Source organism: Calliopsis andreniformis, chromosome 10 (assembly GCF_051401765.1).
Source record: "Calliopsis andreniformis isolate RMS-2024a chromosome 10, iyCalAndr_principal, whole genome shotgun sequence".
NCBI lineage: Eukaryota > Metazoa > Arthropoda > Insecta > Hymenoptera > Andrenidae > Calliopsis > Calliopsis andreniformis.
Window position 1 is genome coordinate 19750366 of NC_135071.1, and position 21383 is coordinate 19771748.

Sequence of the window (21383 nt, forward strand, 5' to 3'; positions counted from 1 at the left end):
TCGATGGATTTTGCGTCGACTCCCCGCTTCTATTTCGTCGTTCCTAGGCATTATAACTTCAAGTAATCCACTCGCGATGCACCGTGCACGGATTTCGCAAACGAGTTAGGAAAAAGCAGTACTCCGATTTTTCTGCTTCAATTACTGGCCGTTTTCGAGTCTAGCGCCCACAAAAATGTAGGAAAATGGTAATAGAAGCTATTCGTAAAAAGACTAATGACGACAGACACTAATTAGAATCTCTCTAATCAGTTCAGGTACTTAAGAACTTAAGTATTTAGAAATCAGGGTACTCGAAAATTCATTTCTTAATTGTTTAATACCTTGACAACAGAAAAAGTTAAAATCTTCTGAATTTTTGGCTCTTAAGTTCCTATTTATCTTAGAAAAACCCTTAAATAAAATACGAAATAATTGCCAAAGCTGGTAATATTCACCGCGCCAGTGATACCAATTAAAGCGCTGTCCCGCTACTTCGAAAACATTTTTTATCTGCGAGACTGATAACAGCCCTGGCGTATGTAAATAACGCGGATGTAAGAACGATTTTTAGCCTCAGCCGCTGGTTTCCAATATCGTTGAAGTTCCTCCAGTACTGCTGAAACATTCGAGTAGAGGGAAATTCGGCAGGTGGCCTAATTGAGAGTCACTGTATCGCTCATCGAAAGTCACTTAGAAACGGTGCCGTTATCGAAGAAGAATCGTCACGTATGGTCGCGTTTACGTGCGCACGGGTTTCAGCGCCACGCGTCCATCGGTAGAATTAACTGTAGTTTGAACGTATGTGTAGCTGGTTCAGCGAGGCGTCCCCTGATGACGACGCCGGCCACGACGGGCCGAGGCAAAGGATGCAGGCGTGCACACGCGTGTAAGCGTGCATATTGCACGCGTGTACGTGTACCCTTCTACACGGCTGCACAAGAGGCGTCCGGGAAGTAGGGAGATCCAAAGATAGCGATGCAATTGCTTTCGAACCCTTTCGAATACCCTCGCAGTTTATTTTCGACCAACACAAAATTCCTTCCCTCCACGATGGATCTCACCTTCTCAAGACTCTATTTCCGCCGAGGAAGAATGTCACAATCAACGGAGGAATTAGGAACGAAGGAACCTAGCAAGACTCCATATTCAAATCCACGTTCTAAGCATCTAACACGCCAAGAGGCCAAGGACCACTCTGAAGTATCCTTAAGCGCAAACTCGATTAATATCGAGCATTAAATCCATTTCAGCTCTATCGAAAATGCCTCCTATGTGCATCCTAAATTCACTGACGTCGGGTGGGAGCGTTCGAAGTCTGAGTATTGTCTCCCAGACGTCCTGGATGTGGGTTCGAAGCTCGAGAGGCATTTTCGAGACACCCTGTGTGTGCACCGTTTCGCCGAGGGGAGAAACCTCGGGCGTGCATGAAGGACGGGGACGGAGAACGCTGTGGAAAAGGAGAAACAGCGCGGGGCTGAAGGGTGCAGGAAGGAGAAACAAGTTTCGCACGAGCGGAACGAAAATGGAGCTAGCCTCTGCCCCCTTCCCTTCCTGGCGCTTCCATCAAACGCGGGAACCGCGCTGGAAGGAGGGACATCGACCAGGCGAGCTGAGACGAGGACAAAGACGGACGATCCGAATAACATGTGGCACATTTTCGAGATAAGCGACCGCCACGATTTTTAGTCTGGCTGTGCTTCACGAATCTTCGATTCTCTTTCTCCTGGACGATTTCTTGAGAGATTCACTACCATGGTCATTGATGATCGACACAATTGGTGGTCATTCCTAGCGACACGTGTAGATAATAGATTAATTTTGATCCTTGTTCGTTCATACGAGACTTTAATAAGGGTCTAGTTTTATGTAAGAATCGTAGAATAGGAAATGTATTTTTGTTACTTGGATGAGAGACTTGGTGGATTTCAGGATATTCAAGATGCAAATGAAATGTATTCAAGAAAACCTGAATACAAGAAACTTCGACATAATAGTTTCACAATTAAATTTCAAGCATGGAATAAGAAGGAAGAATTTTCCATAAGTAAGGAACAGAAGGGTCTTTTTCTTACCGAAACGCAAATGCCTGGAAGAAGCGTAACTTGACCGAATTCTTGACAGACTTAAAATTCGTCCTGCTTTAGCGATAACAGGGTGGATTTACGAGCGCCTTTAGACGAGGTTATCGATTGGTTTTTTAGTAGTCTCAAGGCTGTCGAAGATACGACGTTTTAAAGGGTCTCTGGGAAACCTTCGAAGGCTGGTCCACCTAATAAGTTTTCGACAAAGAATGCTCAACCACAGGGAGCAACAAAATTTCTGGAAAGCCTTAAATAAGACGTCTTTATTTATCTTCCCGCGAGCGAGCGACCATCCACGCACAGTATTAATATGCTTCCTCAAGAAAAGGTGGGTCAATTTACAAAACCCTGCTGCTATAATGTCCACACTTCTTAGTTACCCTAATATTCAAATACTCCCAATAAAAATACTAAATTGTACAACTTCCAAATACACCAAATTCAAAACACACCACAGCTAAATACCTCAACTCTCAAATGCACCAAGTTTTAAATACCCCAACTTCCAAATACCTCTCATCCAAAATACCCTGATAGTCTCCAAATGCCCCAAGAGTCCACAAATATCTCTAGTCTCCCCAAATACTCTCAGAGTCTCCAAATACCTTCAGAGTCCCCAAATACCCCGAGTTCCAGAATACTCTGAGGCCAAAATAAAATTATACATTCATGCTGCAGACACTGTATTGTCTAAAGAAGCCCCTCGATTTGTTCCTTCGCCTTCAGTTCGTTTGCGTGGCGAGCAACGTTTGCCCAACAACAGTCGCGAAATAGTTAAACAATACGGACTCAAACGCGCGTTTCCATTGCAACACGTCGCGGTCAGATCGCGATAAGGAGGCACGTAGCTAATGCCGAGGCGACGGGAGTGAATATTGTTCTGCGCTGAGCGGATCGCGGAACCGTCCATTTGCATCTGTATTCGTACGAATTCCATTTTAAGGTCGACCCGCAATCGCAATCTCCTCAGCTCCTCGCTATCTGTTTTAACTAAATCACGCTGAAAGTTGCTCCGACCGATTGCGCGCGCGTGCACGCGTAGCCACACTGACTCGGAGAACTGCATATTGGCGTGGATAAACGAGTGAGCGCGAAAGCATCGGGGAAAATACGCGCGAAATATTGCGATGACGTGAGCAGCGGTTTATCGTTTAAAGAATTGGCATATTCGAGTAATTACAAGACTTCAGCCTTGGCTGCTACAGTCTTGTGACTCGTTGCGATAAAGCAAGAGACGCTAAGTTAATTCATGGAATGGGAATTTGTATTTGGTTCATGGGAAAAGGAAGAGAGGAACAATGAAAGTCATGCCAAGAAGAAAAAGCTTGGAATGTGGGGGGGGGGGGGGGGGGGGGTAGCTACGAGCTTATAGAGAGTAAATACAGAGAAGGATCGAATGTCTGATAGAAAGCGAGATTGAATGAATGGAAGAAAGATCGATTTTGGGATTCCAGGCGATTCCATAGCTTCCTGTAGCTCGGAGCCTTTGCTCGAAGTAATCCAGCCTGAAATAAGGCCCTCGCTCTATTTTGGTGTTTGAGGAAACAGAGGAGAACCCCTAGCTGGGAATATCGAGCTGTCCTTAATTATGTATCGAACCCTCCGCAATTCGTTCTTCGCCGTCCATGTAGTCAGAGATTAGCCTCTGTGACTCGCGATTTAATTTTGTCTTTTGTTGAGAAATCTACGTCGTCCCCTCCCGTAATTATACCAATGGAACCGCTTGTTAAGTCTCCTTTCAGTGACTATTGGAGATTTAGATATTCATGCAATTGAGTGTTTGCTACTTTGTGGAGTTGAGAATTGTTGGTGAATACCTAATAGTTGGAATACCTGACCTCTTGAGAAATTGGATATTTGAAAACTTGGGTGTTTGAGAAATAGAGTATTTGGAAAATGGAGTATTATGAAAATGGGGCATTCGTAACTATAGGGTATTTGAGAATCTGAGCAATTACAAGTTGAGGCATTAGGAAATATGTTAATTTGAGAAGTTGAACTGTACATAAAAACTTCATCCAACTTTAGCTACTCAAAAGACCATCACTTCAGAAGTTAAACGAGCGACTGACAAGTGATTAAAACAACATCGTACTCGATGGACGAACCAAAAATTCTCTCCCTGCACATGAATAAACTCGATTATACGCTCAGTGGACAGATTGATGTACACGCACCCCTTCCCAATCAACATCTGCGGCTAGGAAGGGGCCAGTAAATTTAAGACGAGCCGAGGAACGACGTAATGGTGCTACAGTTTGTTTACGCGAGCAAATCACTCGGCCTGTTCTCGAGCCTAATCGCTACACTGACTGGTAATTAATCGTTCGACGATTAGCCACTCGCTGCTTCGCACACACTCGCTTTCTCGGCCTCGATTTTCTTACATAGCTATTATCCCGCTGAAAAACTGCGAAACACGAGTGAAACTATTGATTATGTACAAGACTGCTATCGACCAAGTGTCGAGTAGAGGTGGGGCTATGTGGATAATTTAATAACAGAAGGCTTTATAAGTATCCGAACGTCTAAATACAGTAAAATTGGAAAAGTATCCACTTCCAGGCTTGGGCGTCGATTCTGCTTCCTCAAATATTTCGTGTATCGATTTATCAAGCTGGAAATCCTCAGGGAGAATATTTTCAAGTCAATCACGACGCAGTTAATTAATTAATTTCCAGACAGTCGATTGCTGTCGGAATCTCGCTCCCGTTCGAGCTGCAAAAGAAACTAATACGTGATCGAGTCGCGAGGTTCGATGTCGATCCCAGAGGGGCGAGTGTGGAGTGTGCTCCCAGAAATAGAATTTCCTAAGCGCAACAAAGGGTTCGGCTTTCGGAGCGTTTACCGCGTCTCGAGTGGTCGCGGAGAGGGGGCGAGATAAACGAAAGAGTAAAGAGAAGAGTTTCGCGTCGCGGCATCCGGCGAAATAAAACAATATCGATCGGTCAGAGGCTGACGTGTAACCGGGCAAAGAATAAAAAAAACCATTATCGAACCTAAGTAATTCTGCACCCCTCTATTATACACGGCCATTGAGATTGGCACACCCCGTCAACAGAGAAATCCTGCGTCCTCCGTTTAAAAGGGGTCGACGTCGTCGTCTTTGTGTCTCGACTGCGTAAGATCAAAAAGGGGGCTGGAGGCAGCTTTGTATGCGCCATTTCGGATCACCCTTGCTCCTACCCTCCACCTGCGACGGGCCCAACTATCTTGGCAAATAAATCTATAGTTACAAGGGAAAACAGCTTAAGTCATGTAGGTGTGTATTTTTGTTTTTGAGATAGTGACAAGCTCGGAGGCTTATGAACCCCCATTCTGTATTATGGACTTCACGCTTTTGGGACCTGAAGGGTTGCTCTTCGGACCTGACATTGCTCTTGGGGCCTGAGGCTGCTCTTGGAACTCGGAGTATTTTCAGGACTCGGTGTATTTCTTGGACACGAGGCATCTAGAACTTGGGAACCATGAACGCTATAGCCTTGGGGAAAGTTTCTAAAAAATTGTCATTGTACTCCAGATACTGAAAGCTTAAACGCCGCCATAAAAAACAATCTCTGTCCACTATGAAAAACTATGGACGATAAAATAAATTCTGTCCCCGTATTTAATTCCATCCTATCGAGCAGAGGATACAAGAAGCAGTGGAGAAGGAAAACTGAAATCGGTCGATATTCCACGGAAACGCGGACGGTAATCGAGTTTTAATTACCGATTAACCTTCCAGCGTCGGAACCGTGTTTTATTATCTATCAACAAGCTAAGTGGGTCGCGTTCGCCTCGTTCCCCCGGAGAATTTTGCCGGCTGTTATATCCACCAGTCACGGGAGTGAACATAGGAACCCTTGTAGGGTTCAACCCTTATCGTACCAATACCGTTTCGTCAAAAGGAGAGAGCAGTTTCACAGACTCGCGTGCAAACAGGACATACATCGAGACAAAGACGTGGGCTTCGGTTATGTCGCGAAACACCAGCGGGACACGATATACGCTCTCGTAATCTACATATGCTCGGCAGGTTAATTGAATGAAATCGTCAAATGGACCTTGGTCGAATCGACTGATGGCTCGATTCGACAAAAACAGAGAAACAAAATGAGGCTTTTGGAGAGTTTGGAATAGCCAGGGTGAATTCAACATTCTGTGAAAAATCGCTCGTACTGTGAAATCCATTTATGGCAGGCAATAGATATTTCTGTAGGTATACTTTGTGGATTCTGCGCTTTTCAGTATAAATTAAGGAATTATAGAAAAAGAATTCTTTTAGGCCTTGATCGTTCCAGGTACATCCATATGTTTCTAGGCAAACGCTTCGAATATTGTATCATAAAATTGTAGAGCCAAGAGAAAAGGGCGTCGCGTTGAGCGTTGTGGAGTCATCGCAGGCGAAATCAGGCCGCGCGGATAATTAGATAACGCGGCTCCTCTCCGCTGCTTTTTCTGCGCTCGCAGTTTATCGCGTTCGTGGATGCGCTCGTTTCGAGCGTAGCACGCGTCTCTCTTTCTCTCCTCAATGCCAGGCCACGTCACAATTCATTTCCCAACCGGTGTGCTGCCCGACATTCTTATCCTACCTGTCTATCCCTCTCTCTCCTCCTGTCCTCGCTCAACGTCCGCGAGCATGTACAGTTAGATCTCGGGTCTCTAGCTTCGCCGCATACCGCGTCGACGAACCACTGCCCGCCGTGGATACATACGTCTTTCTCAAAAACCACGAGAAGCGTCCTGGCGTTTCTGACGAAACGAATTTCGTGGCGTGTGAACGCTGATCAAACACCGTACGAGTTAATCACAAGGTCTCGTGACTCCTAGCGACACGGCGTTTATGTACGTGTGTGTAGTATGTACACGGTCTACGAGATATCTGTGGCGATCGATGGAACGGCGCGTGGCGAGAAATGGGCCACGCCAAACGAGCCTTCGATCTTGCTTTGAACATCGGAGATCGATGAGTTTCAATTGGAATGTCTTATAGAGGTTGCGATCTGAGGATTTGGAAATTTCAAATTTTTCAGTACTGGAATATTTGAAATTTTGAACATCTGAATTTTTCATTATTGGAATATTTGAAAATTTAAATATTTGAATTTTCTACTGCTGGAATATTTGAAAATTTGAATATTTGAATTTTCCACAACTGAAATATTTGAAAATTTGAATATTTGAATTTTGAATTTTGAATTTTGAATTTGAAAATTTGAAAATTTGAATATTTGAATTATTGAATTTTTGAATTTTTGAATATAATATTTAAAAATTTGAAACAACGAACATGATACCGCGCTCATAACGACAGAGTACAGTCCACCATGCTTGGTAAGCAGGTCCCCGCATAACCCAGCATTGCGTCGAATTTACGTAAGGTTAAACAGCGAGGATTAGGTCCCCATTCGACGTGCGCATTCCTCACTGGAGAACGTAGAAGCGTGTTGCCCCGTCTCGAAACTACGACTTTCACTCTCGGCAAAAATATTTCTGCCGTGAAACCCGAGCAATTTACAGAGGCCACGTATTACACAGACAAGATTACCAAATTTTCTGCGTTATCCACATGGCATCGAGCAAGGCGATTAATGCTTCGAACAAATACGAAGGAATCTGTGCGCGATTTCGAAACCAATCGCGACGCAATTCACGGTCACGTTCTCAATCCCGTCTTCAGCGGAAACACTCTGCTTCGACGAAATGACCCCGATTATGTACTGGGATCCCCTATGAACAGTGATATTCGCTCAACAATGTTAATAGCGTAACAAACTATAAGGAGGTGAGGCCTGCTCCGAAGAAAGTCGTTTCCTCGAGAGTCGTACGAAGCCGTTCGCCTGTGGCGCTCGCCTGGGTCCGCGTATCGCTGTGCTGACCCAGAAACCCGCTTTCTTACCGAATTAAAAGCGACATCGGTGAACGTGGCTTCGGTTAGATACGCCCGGCCAAATGGATCATCTGTCTACTGTCATCTATACACTGCGGATGTTCGTTTAGGCCAGGAGCACACGGCCGACAGTCGGTGAACAATTTTGTCGGTTCCAATAAAAGCACTAAATTTTGCCTTCTTGTAGGCTGTGTACATGGTCTCGTTCAAATTGATTGTGTCATTTAAAACCGAGAAAACTGACGTTCACATGAATGAATATCCGCAGGATATTTATCTAGGGGCCAACAAAATCGAAGTCTTTTCTTGAGAATCGAAACAAAATAAGGAGTCAAAAAAATCAAGAGTAACGTCTGATTGTTTTTCATGGTGTACTGTCCAGTACTGATATTCGACAGAAATGAGGATCGGAAGAGTGGCCAAAGGCGAGCACGCGAACAGGACAGGCAGAAGATATGGAAGAAACGAGGTTAAACAGTAGGCACGCGCTTGAGCAGCGGAAATACGCGTCCCCGATCTACTAAACGCGACGATTTCCGAGCTTACGCGCCTCTACACTGCAACGACCAATGCGAGCCAGGCCCACAGTCATTTTTCTATCGATGATCACTGGCTGTGAACCGACCACGCATCCGCTCGCTTTCACGATGCTCTTTCGCCTTCCCGTGAGGATCATTCTTTAGATCCAGCTAGGTCAGGCTAAAAAGAGATAGTACTATACACGAAGATGATTCTTTTCCCTTTTTTCTAGCTTCTATTTTTATCTAGTAGCTTTCCCTAGTAATCTAACGTATAAAAATAATTCTTTCCCCTTTTTCTATCTTTTATATTCCCCTAGTAGCTTTCCCCACTAACCTAATACATGAAGATAAGGGCGGGAATACGTTACTGTCGCGTCACGTGACCTCACGCTACATACTATAGCAAATTTGTTTGATATTATAGCAAAATAGGTCTAAAACAAGGAAAAAACCTCGACTCACGCAATGCATCCGATATAGTATGTGGCGTAAGTTCATGTGACGTGATAATAGTGTGTTCACGCCTTAATTCTTCTGCTTTTCTCTAGCTTCTATTTTCCCCCAGTACCTTTCCCCCTAGGAACCCTCCCACAAAGAGTCCCTCCAACCAGGACCTATTTAGCGTGTCACAGTGTCACACGATGCGGACTTTCGGCCCTAGTCAGCCTTTCCTTCTCTCTCTGTCATAATTAGATGGTCCAGCGTTTTGTCACGTCTCTGCGTCACTGACAATTAACGTAAGGCGTCAGGACAGAGGGCTCGCGACAGAGTGGGCCTCGCGTTCGAAATGAAAGAAACGTCTGTTCTAGTGGCGACATCGGGCCGTCGCCAATTTGTAGCTCGCCCTAACGAGCCAACTCGTTCGATCGCGAAGCAATCCCGTCACCTGCCGGATATTAACCCATTTGGGGGCATTTATTTCGTACTCAGTATGGACAAGAGGCGCTAAATAAGATATACGATCGATGAAAAATCTCAGACCTAATGTATTATACATTAATTTATTAACAGACCTGCTGTAATATATATTAATTTATTATTCTTACAATTTTTTAAGCCTTACGTTGCAAAGGTTTTTTCAGTTACCTTGTCTTGTAAAATGAAGTCGTTTAAGGACCACGAGTCTAGCTCATTATTCTATTGGAATAGATCAACGAAATTCGAGCGATACCTGTGCGTCACTGCAAACAGTGCGCGTCGAACCGAGAAGCTGTTAAAAAGATCCGACCGCTATTACACGAAGGATGCAAGGGCCCGCTCAGCAAAGAGGATTTCCCGGAGCGAGGATTATTCAAATCCGGCTTGAAAGCCGTTTGAATGGAGCCACCGATACCGTCGTGTCATCGCCACCCTCGGTTCCACGTGTCCTCCACCCCCGACGCCGCCCACGGACCTCCTAAGAACAACAGCCGAAAGGAGTCAAGGTCGCGGCGTCGCGTCTTGACACCTGCTGCAACCTGCCGAGTCCCTGCGCGCCTCTCGCGACCGCTGTGCATCTTGCAAGTCATAAGAAAGGGTCTTTTCATTCATCAACTGAGCACTTGCTCAAGTTCACATGGAATTAGAACTGAAATTGGGGTTGAAAAATTGGCGAAACAATTTCTAAGGGTAATCAGAGTCGGTATAGTACAGTCTGTTATTTTTATTACCGAAAGGCTTGTAATAAAATTGAAATGAAATATTGAAAAAATCGAAATAATAAATTCTCTTCAAGGATCCTTAATATTTTTAATGGGTCCAATTATGGGGGCAATTTCGTTTCAATTCACTAGGTTTACAACGCTGGGCAGGAGATAACCGGAAGATCGAGTTTCGAGTGGTCGCTTTACTTCCTGCCACCGGAGCTGCAAACTTTGCATAGTTGTCCCAGCTTTTCCAGTCGCGCACTTTTTCGTGTCTCCTTTTTCCTCGTACAAACGATGTGTCCTTTAACGTTAAACGATCGCACGGCTCGTATAACGACCACCCTCTTCGAATTTGCTCGAGCGACTCTTTGACTACCCTGAACTGGAGAACTTGTACAAAATATGCATATGTATACATATACATACAATATTCCCTCGTTATGGACTCGATTTTATGTTCACTGCAATTCTTAATTATTTAGGAGAAACTATTTTTATCATGGATTGCTATTCACGTTTTTGATTAATATGGAAGAAATACTGCCTAACAAGATTCAGAACACTGAAAAGTCTCCTATCGTCAATAATAATCCGAACGTCTTGAGATCTCGGGGGATGGTATTCAGTGATTCTAAACGCCCACAAACCAATGGTAATCACTGATAGGAGGATGTTTCGAGGGAGACGGCTCCGCCAGTGAATCCGATCGATCAGACAGCTCTGTTCAGCCTCCGAGAACGCTGAAATCTCCTCGACACTGTTCGTCGATAGATTCGACGATCTTGTCTTCTGATAAGCGTGCTTCCGTGGCCTCCAACCTTATCATCGTTCTCAATGTTGCTACGTTTTCGACAAACACACAGTTCTAGAAGTTACACAGTACAATCTTTTGCTTCTAAGAGTCGTCCATAAGTCACTTGTGCTTTAGATAGTGAATCCTAATGAGTTCTATTTAGAAAATCGACGCACTGAAGTTTTGCAGCGTTCGATAAAAGGTTGAAAACGCTGGGAATCAGCGCCGCGACCTCGCCTGTCCTCGATTGCACGATAAGAAGGTGTTCACGCACTGGCAGTAATAAAATCTAATGAAAGCTGCGGTTCGAGCGGCTCCAGGAGAGATATATCGCGTATCGGCTGGTGGAACCACGCCACGATCGATATTACACGCGCTCCTCTCTTTGGATACGGGCCTCGACTCGATAGTAATTCGATGTTTTACGATGTTGGCCAACCGTCGACATAATTACGCGGCCTACAAGCCGTTGCATATCTCCGAGGCCCAATTAATGCCACTCGAATGATACACACTGCCAGGTATCCTCTCGTTATAAACTCGTTGGCATATAGTAACCCTCCGACTTGCGTTTTTCAGGTTTATGTTAAATCGCATTTACTTTCTCTCCATTTACCATTTTATTTCGATTTTTACAACCGATTAAATTTGTAGTCGATTACACTTTTAAACTTTTTATCGTTTCATCGGAGAAATATACGAGGCAAGAGCGGAAGCATCGAGACTCAGATTTTGGAGCTTTGAGCCCCATTTGCATAAAATGGACGTGGCTGCAGGAGCTCGTCAGAGCCTCAGATCTATCGATCAGTATCCCAAAGTCGGTCGTTGCGATTGATTAGCGACTCGTGATGCACATGGCCTCGCCAGTACGCACGTGAACGCCCTACCGATGCAAATGTAATTATGGATTCGCTTTGACGCCGTAAAAGGTTCACTGCCGTAGAACTACGTGTCTTATTAGCCTGCCAGCCTGTTAATACCAAACTTTAGAGCTACTGAGGACAGTCTGTCGATCCTACAATCAAGGGTTCAAAGGTTATAGGGGACTCAAGTCTAAAACACCCACGCAGATTCGACGCTGCGATTTGTTATAATTCATCGGTTCGATGAGAAAACTGGCCCGTTTACCCAACACTGAGCAAAAACACAAGCTTGGAGGCCTCTATTACAGCTATCCAGACGGCCGAATCCGAAGCAAGTTACACGCCCTCGGGTTACGCCATTGACCCAACTTCGAGACCCTCGTTTTCATTAATCCTTTCGACATACCCTTCCCGTTCCTCCGTCTATCACACGACCCTTTGTAGACGGCTCGCTTATCCATCGATTCGACAACGTGAAATATAAATAGGTTATGGTAAAACCTCGATTAACCGAACTTGGAATATTCACGAAAGTTCATTAAAATAATAAAAATTAGAGGCCTAGGAGTTTGAGACCTACGAGTACATATCTGGGATCTAGGTGTATTTGGAATCTAAGGGTATTTGATATCTATGCGTATCTGGAGATTGGAGTATTTGAGCATGACTGTATTTGGAGCTTGTCGTATTTGATCACTCCTACACTACCCACGTTAAACGAAAAGAGAAAGGAATTCTTCAACCTTACTATAAACTCGTCAGTGAGTCCATAGCAAGGGAACGTTTTATTTAAGCGATGTCCAAGCGCGATTTTGCTGGATCTCGCGGAGAAGCGACACGACAGTATCGACTTTCCAGGATGTTGCACGATCCAAGGCCGACGAGGAGATAACTGTCAGCAGGTGGCGGAGTTATCTTTCTTAGATCGACATTAACGCCAGTCAGTGGATGCTAGCGTTTATTATGCCAGTGTTGTGCGCGTACACGCCGGCAGAGGCGGAGTTGCGAATCAATAACCCGTGTTATAAGGCGTTTGGGCACGGCGAGATATCGATTATGTAGCGAGCGTACAACGGTGACAAGAGGTGTCCACGAGACGTCGCGTAACAAGAACTGGCTCGGTGAAAATTTCAATCGCGAGAGGAGACGCTTCAAAGACTGATTGATTTCCCTCTCGAGGACTTCTAGACTGTCTTCAGAGCTTAGAACTCCGCTGTGCGCAAGTACGATTAAATATAGCTGGTCCAGAGATCCAGCGTGGATGGACAATTAATGAAACAGTGAGATGACTCCCATATTTTTAAACAGACAGAGAATAAAAAACATATTGGAAGATGAGGATTTCAGGCTTCTGGAGAACCACAATTAATTCTTACTATCTGTTTATATTAGACAGCAATTCATTAGCCCTAAATTCACCACGCTATATTCCTAGGCAAACTCTGCAAAAAGTGGACTCTAATAACGAAGGAGTTCCAAGAGTATCCTGTCATCGTGTGGTAAGGGAAAGGAAAAAAGGGGGAGGCGAAAAAGAGCTGTGGTGCTCTGTGTCGCCCCGGAAGTCCGGCTGAGCAGCGGTTGCGTACGAGATCCCGATAAGTGGCACGAGGGGAAACGCTTAACAGGGGAAACACTTTCGCCGATGCGTGAAGCTTTCTTGAACAATGTAAAAGCCTCGATTACCTCGGCCATTATCTACACACTCCATTATTCGGTGGTTCGACTATTCACACTGTCGCAAAGCAGTAGTTAAGCCAGTAGATAGTATAATAACTGGTCGATGGGATTGCATGTGCTCAGACGGAGCGGCAGTGGAAACAGCCTTGCGACTCCACTTTCTATTGCGTCACCGAGGATGAGGCCTTCGCGAGTCTCCCTACATTTCGGCGTCACCTCTCCACGAGCCTTGTTTCCTACGCTACCAGCATCTTTGTTCTGCGTAACCTTCCACAGTCACCTCGGGGACTACCAGCGTCGCGGATATGCATGCTTGCAGCATTAAAAATTGATGGAGAATAGCCAGAGCGTCGTGGAGTGATCGAGTGGGACAAAATGGCATCGAAAGGCTAGATGATTCCATAGATTCTTATGCAGATAATTCTAGATAACAGCGCTATATGGTTCTTGGCTTATTGGATATTCTGGATTGGAATCGATTCGTGCAGAACTCGGACACGAAACCAACCAGTATTTCCTTCGCTTCTTGAAAGTATTCTCTCGTTCTCACTCTCGATAAAACGAGTTACCAATGCCTAGAAAACGAGCTACTAACGCGTAGATTAATTTAAGAAAAATATGTCCAATTCGCTATAAGCTTGTCGCTACTGCAAATTCCCCGTTTCGTAGCAAGTGAATATGCTTCAGTCGCAATTTAATCTTATCTGCTCGGGAAAATGGAATAATCCGCACGGGGAAAACACGGCACGCGTCATAGGCTGCAACGACGTTCGACGAAACCGTCGACTGGACAGAGACAACAGTCTCTCAGCAGACGTCACTTGGCAGTCTCAAGGATCCGACCTTGAGTGACTGAAACCAGGAATTCCCTCTTATTGAAAAAATGACTGCGAAATAGTCGCCACGAGCGATTGACGAGTTTAGAAACTGAAATAATCGATCCAAGTTCCTACATTTAGAAATCGAGCATTAGGCTTTTGATTGCACCAAAAATTTCACATTTTTTTAGTGTCTCTTTTATTTTTTCCTTACCTAGTCTTTTAAAATTATACTAAGTTCGATAGCAAAAAAGAAATGTCCCAGTAGTCATAAAAGGATTCAATAAAAATAAAAATTATAAATTAGTTAATTATTAGTAACACAACTATGCCCTGTGGACCCTGTGGTTACACCTAAAGCAAGATATGAAAATTGTGGGAAAACAGACTCTCAGAAGATTCCCTTTGATTTCTAATCACAATATTCCTATTAAGAATAGATGAAACGTGGAATTGTCGAAAAGCGAGAGGTACCGTTTCGCTCCCAGGATGACGAGAATAAGGAATTCCAGTTGGCGAATATTCAACGCGAATCACGGTCTTCGTGAGTATCGAGCTTGCACCTGGACCAGTTTTCTGCCGCAGTGCTGCCGCTGAACCCTGCCTCCCTTTCTCTCCGCTTCTCTTTCTCCCTCTTCTCTCTCTCCCACCCTTTCTCCTACACGAACACATACACAACGCATGCAGCCTCTCTCCTCTCTGTTCCTCACTCACTCTCTCTCTCCCTCCCACCGTGCGTTTGCATTTTTTTCATCAAAACGTTTCGGTCGTCGGGGGCACAGGTTCGGTGGAACGGATGCATTTTAACTCTTGGCGCGCGATGAAAATTCAACGGGCACGAATGGCATAAACAGTTCCCCATGGCGGGAAAGACGACGATCCTATCTCCTACCTAAAAATCTCGCCTTTCTCCGCGTTCATTGTTCCCAGCGAAAACGAGCTAGACTTTCGCGGCGACCGAGGAACTCTCGGACTTCTTGCACGATTCCGCTGAGAACGTTCGTAGAAGAAGAATCGAGAGGCAAAGACGGTCCCCGAGATCGAGGAATATGCACGCGTTAGAAGGCAGGCCCAGGGAGGGACGAGATGTGAACGAACTCGTAGGTCCTTGAGACGAACGAGCCACGATCGAAACGACGTATCCGTAAACGCTGCCGTGTGTCCCTGACTCGACAATTAGGCCAATGCCTTCGCGAATCGATGACCCGCCGAAAAATTTGGTCCCATTCGGACGACCCTCTGACCTTCGCCGAACGCCAACTAATTTCCCAGCGTCTTCTTTTATCAATTTCTTAACTATGTCACGTTTTCAGTAGATTCTGAGATGTCCGACTGCACGAGAGTTATCAGAGGAACGTCCTTGGTCCACTGATGAAGAGAAAGGAAGATATTTTGTAACCGATTGCACTTGCTTTCAAGACGAGTGAAAACTTTTTGGAAGAAGAGGATTCAAACCTAACAGAAATGAAGCCTGACTGTAAAAAATATTAGTTTCTGTCTCAATGGCTAAATATATCCACAAATATTAATATCCTCAGGGATAAAATAATCTTCAGACACTTAATAATACTGCTGCCTCACCAGATGAGTCTTTTTCTTAAAAACAAAGACACATCTCAAGATACGTCTCTACAATAGCCTACTATAATAGCCATGATGGAATTTACGATTTTCTAGGCTTGACCCAAGAGAATTAGCCAACCCAAAAGCACTGATTTCAATTGGAATCCTACTCAACGCCAATCCATTAAGTACCCAAGATTCGCGCTTCAAGATTTGCCCAGCGTTAAGGCAGGCAAAAGTGTCTGGCCGACAGGTGGGCCAGCCAAACACGATATTGTCCTCGCAAATGTTTACGCACTGTGAAACAGGTGCGAGTCGTGCTTTTCGTGGCGCAATATGCGAACCGACACGCGCGTCACGGATAACGGACAAGTGCTCCCAAGATATTGCGAGCAAAAAGAGTTGCCCGAGTTAAAACTCGACCAGCCTAGGCAGCTGATGATTTTTTCATCGTCACTCTTCGACGACGCCTACGACACTCGGATCGACTCGCCACGTCGCGATTATTCACGCTTCAGAAGTGATAACGAGTATTTCTTGCGATAAGAGTATGACGTTTACTAAATATAACAAGAAAACATGTTTTGAGGAACGAAAGAGAGTCGTCTGGAAAGAAGGAGAAATTTTATGGATGTTCTAGGCTGTAGATTTTTAAGCTACAGTGTTTACTCGTTTTTGTCACGCAAATACTAGACTATTAATATCTTTTGTGAATACTACGCCGTTTCTATATTTATTTTTTGTGGATCCTACCGAGGTCACTTCAAAATTGCGATAACACCTTATCACGTCATATGGCCTGCTTGCGAAGCGTGTAAAGAGATGAACAATTTTGGAGAATACCGATAACTCAAATTTTTGAAACATATTTAAGGAAACAGAAAATAAAACCTTCGAGGTATTTAAAAAATTCTTTCGCCATTGAAAGTGGTTTTTAATATAGAAACTAGACTTTTAATTTTGAGGACTAAAGGCAAGTTTTTATTGCTAGCAAAGAATAATCACAGGATTGTGATATTCTCATTGCACCATATTGAATACACGTGTCCGTCTCGTCAGAAGTGAACCTGAGAGAAAGTAGGACAGTAATTCCAAGAAATAGTAAAGCAGCGAGGAGCTTAGAACGAGTAAACACTGTAGTGCAATTCGGTGTATAAAAAGTGATCGATAAACGGTCCGATTGTTCACGGAACAAAGCCCCCCTGCGTTTTTCCTAGCAATATAACGACAGATCCCAATTTTATGGAACGTACGGGCAGATTTAAAAGTCAATTAGCCAGCGGCGCGTTCGAAGCGCGCCAAGAACATTTCTGACTACGTATGTATTTAGTTTCTCGCGCGTTCACAGCTACCTCTTATCGGCGAGTGTAACGATGTCTGCCCTGCTGGCATTCGATCTTGTTCACGCGATCGAAATCCCTGCCAGAAATGAATATCAATAATCTAAAATAAATTCTCTGTTGTTTCTCGAACCCCACTTTTTCCTCAGTAGTAATATATAATTTGAATGTAGTACACACGTGTCTAACGAAGCATTAGGAAATAGCAGAATAATAGGTTACAGCTTGCGTCAGAGTGGACAGTGGCGTCGAAGCAGCGTCGAAAACGCGACAGGAAACTCACGTCCTTGGCGTTATTTTTCCACGGTCGGTATTAAGAAATCACAATGAAACTCCTGAACGCTGTTCCAGGCGACCGTGTGGTCAGAAAAAGGGACAGTGAAGTCGAAAGGCCAGCCAAGGAAGCAGCTGTTCGATAAAAAGAATACTCGAACACTGCACGAACGAGTGCTGCGCGATTGGCACTCTATTGCGCCACGTTAATACAATTTTTCGATACAAAATCTAAATAGCCTTAGATCGCTGGTGCAAGTGCTAACTTTAATAAAAAGGATTTTAAATATCTATACTTATAAATTCTGATGAACTCGCAATGTGGGCGGGTGATATAGTGCATGTGGGAGGTAGGGGGTTCATCCTTTCAGGACCAATGGGTTTATGCACTTATTCCATACATTTACAGTGGACCAAAATTTGAGGAAATTAATAAAAACTGATCAGTATAAGATTACTTATATTTTTTAAATAAAATTTTGTTTTTTGAACTGTGTTTTCACAACAGAAGATTGTTTACGAATTCCCTTTTTATAAAACTCAGAGCTTTTATTATAAGCGACCTTTTAAGTTCAAAAGCCACAGAACTTCCTTAGTTACCTAATACACGTATACATTCACTTTTATCATCATCCCTAGTTTAGACTTATACTATATTAGACCCCTAGCCACATCAAGCAGAATTTCAATTTAAAGATAAAAAATAGAAACCTAAGACACCAGCTCGTAATGCTTATGGTCCTGAAAGGATTGAACAGTAATACTGAAAGGCAAATACGCGCCAAGGACCGATGAATAAAAAGTTGCTGAAAGTGGAAGGTATCGTGCAAGGAGATACACGTATAATGGAACTATTAGTGCGGTCCAATATTCTTTTAATAGACTCGACTCGGTTGGTAAACGACACGCGTTTAAAATTATCGCCAAGACCGCCCCTTAAGCCGCGCGCAAGGAAACAAAAACGTTGGTAGCGCGTGAGTTCCATAGACTGTAACGCAGGTCAGGTCTTATCCTACGTAGCCCCTTGGTTGGCGCGAATGGCGCGTCCTCGAGAAGCATCGTGTTCCTCTAATGTTTACTTCGTTCAACGATGTCTCCGTTCGATAAGATACGCGAATCTCTGGGCCTTTACTTTCAGCCACGGTCGAACGTTAATGTTTTCCCTATCCTTATTTCGGGCCTTTAATTTCGTCCATTATACGATTATGTTCTCGCTGGGGAACCATGTAACACGGCTCTACCTACCAAGTGACGCAACACAAATATCTATTCTATGACCGAGTGTCTTAGAAGCCTAACCTGACCTAGAAAGCTAGGAGAGCTGCTGGTTAGTCGAATATTCGACACTTTCGGGCAAAAAGCTACCTCGTAAAGAATAATACACGGAGTATACTCTCATTACAAACTTCACGTTATTCCCCTTATTCGTCGAACTACTCTCTCATTCTCTTTCACCTCCGATAAGAGAGAAATGAATCACCTCGGAAAGATATTCCCCATTCCCTGGAAACTTCTGAGTTTTGTAGCAAGTAAATGCTGTACATATTATAGCACTTTGTGCTTTGAAACTTTCTCAAGGGAATTATCTAATACGCCACGCAGTTTGGGCGTACGTTCGAACCACGAAAGCAATATGCCCGAAAGGGTCAACGGCTCCCCTGAACCAGCCTGAACCAGGCTGCACCGATAACGTCGACGCCACTGTGCCCGCTCACTCCTATCGAGCATGCAAAGCGTAGAGAAGGAAAATTGCGAAGGTCGTGCACTCACCCTCGAGCAGGTGCCAGTCCTCGTCGAGCGAAGCCAGAGCCTGTGCCTGATTGGCCTGTTGTTCGAAGTCGAGCATCTTGACCCGCGGTGTCCCAGGCTTCTCGCGGCTCCTTCGGATAGTCTTCTCACTTCACTTTCCACGGAACTGTCACAGAGTGTCGCGTGCCGGCTTGAACTGTCGAGCTTGGCCCCCGAGACGACAGAGATCTGCCAAAAGAGCGAACGATAGTCTTGCTTTGTCGTGGTACGGGGTCTCGATCGCGCGCGGAATCCTCTCGAGCGACAATTGAAAACTGGTATATCAAATACAGAGAGACTTTCCCCTCGAAGAAACGCTCGGATTATCTCGAACGTCCTTTCGTCGCGAGCGAAAGAAAGAGAAGAGTCGGAGTGGGAAAGAGAAGGTGGGGGGAGTAGAGAGAGAGCGCGAGAGAGAGGGAAGTGGCAAGAGCGAGACAAAGGGTCTCTCTCGATCGCGAGCGTCGATCGTCGCCGCTCTTTTTCTCGTTCCGAACTCTGCGCTCTGTTTACATCGATGTTTCTGATTGGTCTGGTGGCGGTCCCCTCGTCGCCGAAAAACGGCGCAAGCGTTTCGCTTCTTTCTTTTTCTTTTTTTTTTACTTTTCGGGAAACCCTTGGTACCTGACCAGGTCTGAGAACGACGCGTGTTTGTATCTAAGAGGGCTTCGGGTTACACGAAGGGAAGGGGAGGTGTGTTATCGCACGAAGTCAAAGGACGAGCAAACTCGCTAACGTGCATACGTGGCGGTACTCGAACCGCGACTGATTTCCCCTATCACTCCGTGGTGCTCAGCTGCCACCCACTAGTCTCCCCCACCCGTCCATCGGCTGCCTACAACCCCCACCACCACCCCCGCGCATCCCGCGCGCCAAGCTTGCTCGTTCCAAGCAACGGTAGAACGTCTGACCCTCCCCTCACCGCCTACCCACACCCCTTTCTCTCTACCTCTGCCTTTTCTCTCACTCTCTCCCTGTCTTACTTCCACTTTGTGCTGGTCTCTGCCCTCTCCTTTCCTCTGTACAGGTGTACGTACGGCGAAAGTCGCGGCAGGGGCAGGGTGATTCTCTTGCTGGAAAATAAATCTTTTATCTTTTTGTTGGATAAGTTGGAAATGAAGCGAGGTACGCACACACCTTGCCAAGGTTCAGATAACAATGTTTTTATACAGTGCACGTAGGACGACTGTTTCTCTGACCCTGCGCGACTGACGACCTACTCAACCTGTCACTTGACTTATGGAACCGTTTGTGGTATCTGTGGTTGGTTCGAGGTACATACATACTGCCTCCAAATCGAAAATATTTAAAGGTTGCGAATTTTAGGAAGAAGAGCGTACAGGTTTAGTTTTCTCGGAAAATAATTCCTGATTTGCGTAAACCTCAGGCACAACCACGAATATGGCGAAAGTACGAAATACAAGTACATGGAAAAAAATTTGTGCCTTTTCGAACCATAAATTTGTAAAAAAAAAACCTGAACGCTAAAGGGGTTAATTACGTCGCATTTACCAACCGACCGTAACCGTTCTTACGAACTTTAGTTTCTTACGAACGTTTGTAGCCCCGAACAGTTTAACGGCCCCGTTTAATCACCTTTTACCCCGCTATCGAGTACACGCTAACAATATACTTAACGTTTCCCCCCTTGACTTTCTCGCGAGAACGCGTATCCATTTGGTTCCCATTAATTTTCGAAAATGAATGCGCAATGCGTACGCGCAGAAAAAGGAACGATGGAGGTTAAATCAGTGGATACTCACCGAGGAGTATTGGTCTCATCGGCGAGTGTATACGCGCCTCCACGTTTCTCATTTCTCTCTCGTACTTTGTAGTCTGCGACCGTTAATGCAGAGAGAACTCCGCGAGGCACTCGTGAATCCTCTTCCACTCTCTATTTCAGTTCCTCTCTCGCGCTCCCGCCTTCTTTCCCGTTCCGTATCGTTCGCCATCTTCCTTCCACTATGCGCGCGCTCCCGCTCTAACCTCGGACGCGTACGTCTCCTTTCTCTCTCGCGCAGCCGCGGGTTCGCGTTTTCTGTCCTTCGATAGAAGGCTCCACCGTCGTTCCTCGTCCTCTGGGTTATGAGCTAGCACGGGTTACCGGTAACCGGCCGGTAAACGCAAAGTTATGCGTCTCCCGGTCTTAACCCACTACTTTTTCGCATGATTCTTGGGAGCAGGGAT

General features: G+C 45.0%; 1 protein-coding gene across 1 annotated transcript in view; it reads right to left on the reverse strand.

Annotated features, from left to right (window-relative positions):
* LOC143184482 (uncharacterized) overlaps positions 1–21123 on the reverse strand; it is a 62676-nt gene extending 41553 nt beyond the window's left edge. The window contains exons 1-2 of the mRNA XM_076386741.1: positions 20960–21123; positions 19179–19385 (exon numbers count right to left, since the gene is read on the reverse strand). Coding sequence (XP_076242856.1) covers positions 19179–19254 — 76 coding nt within the window. The 5' untranslated portion in view covers positions 19255–19385; positions 20960–21123. The remainder of the gene's footprint in view (positions 1–19178; positions 19386–20959) is intronic.
* Between the last annotated feature and the right edge of the window lie 260 nt (positions 21124–21383).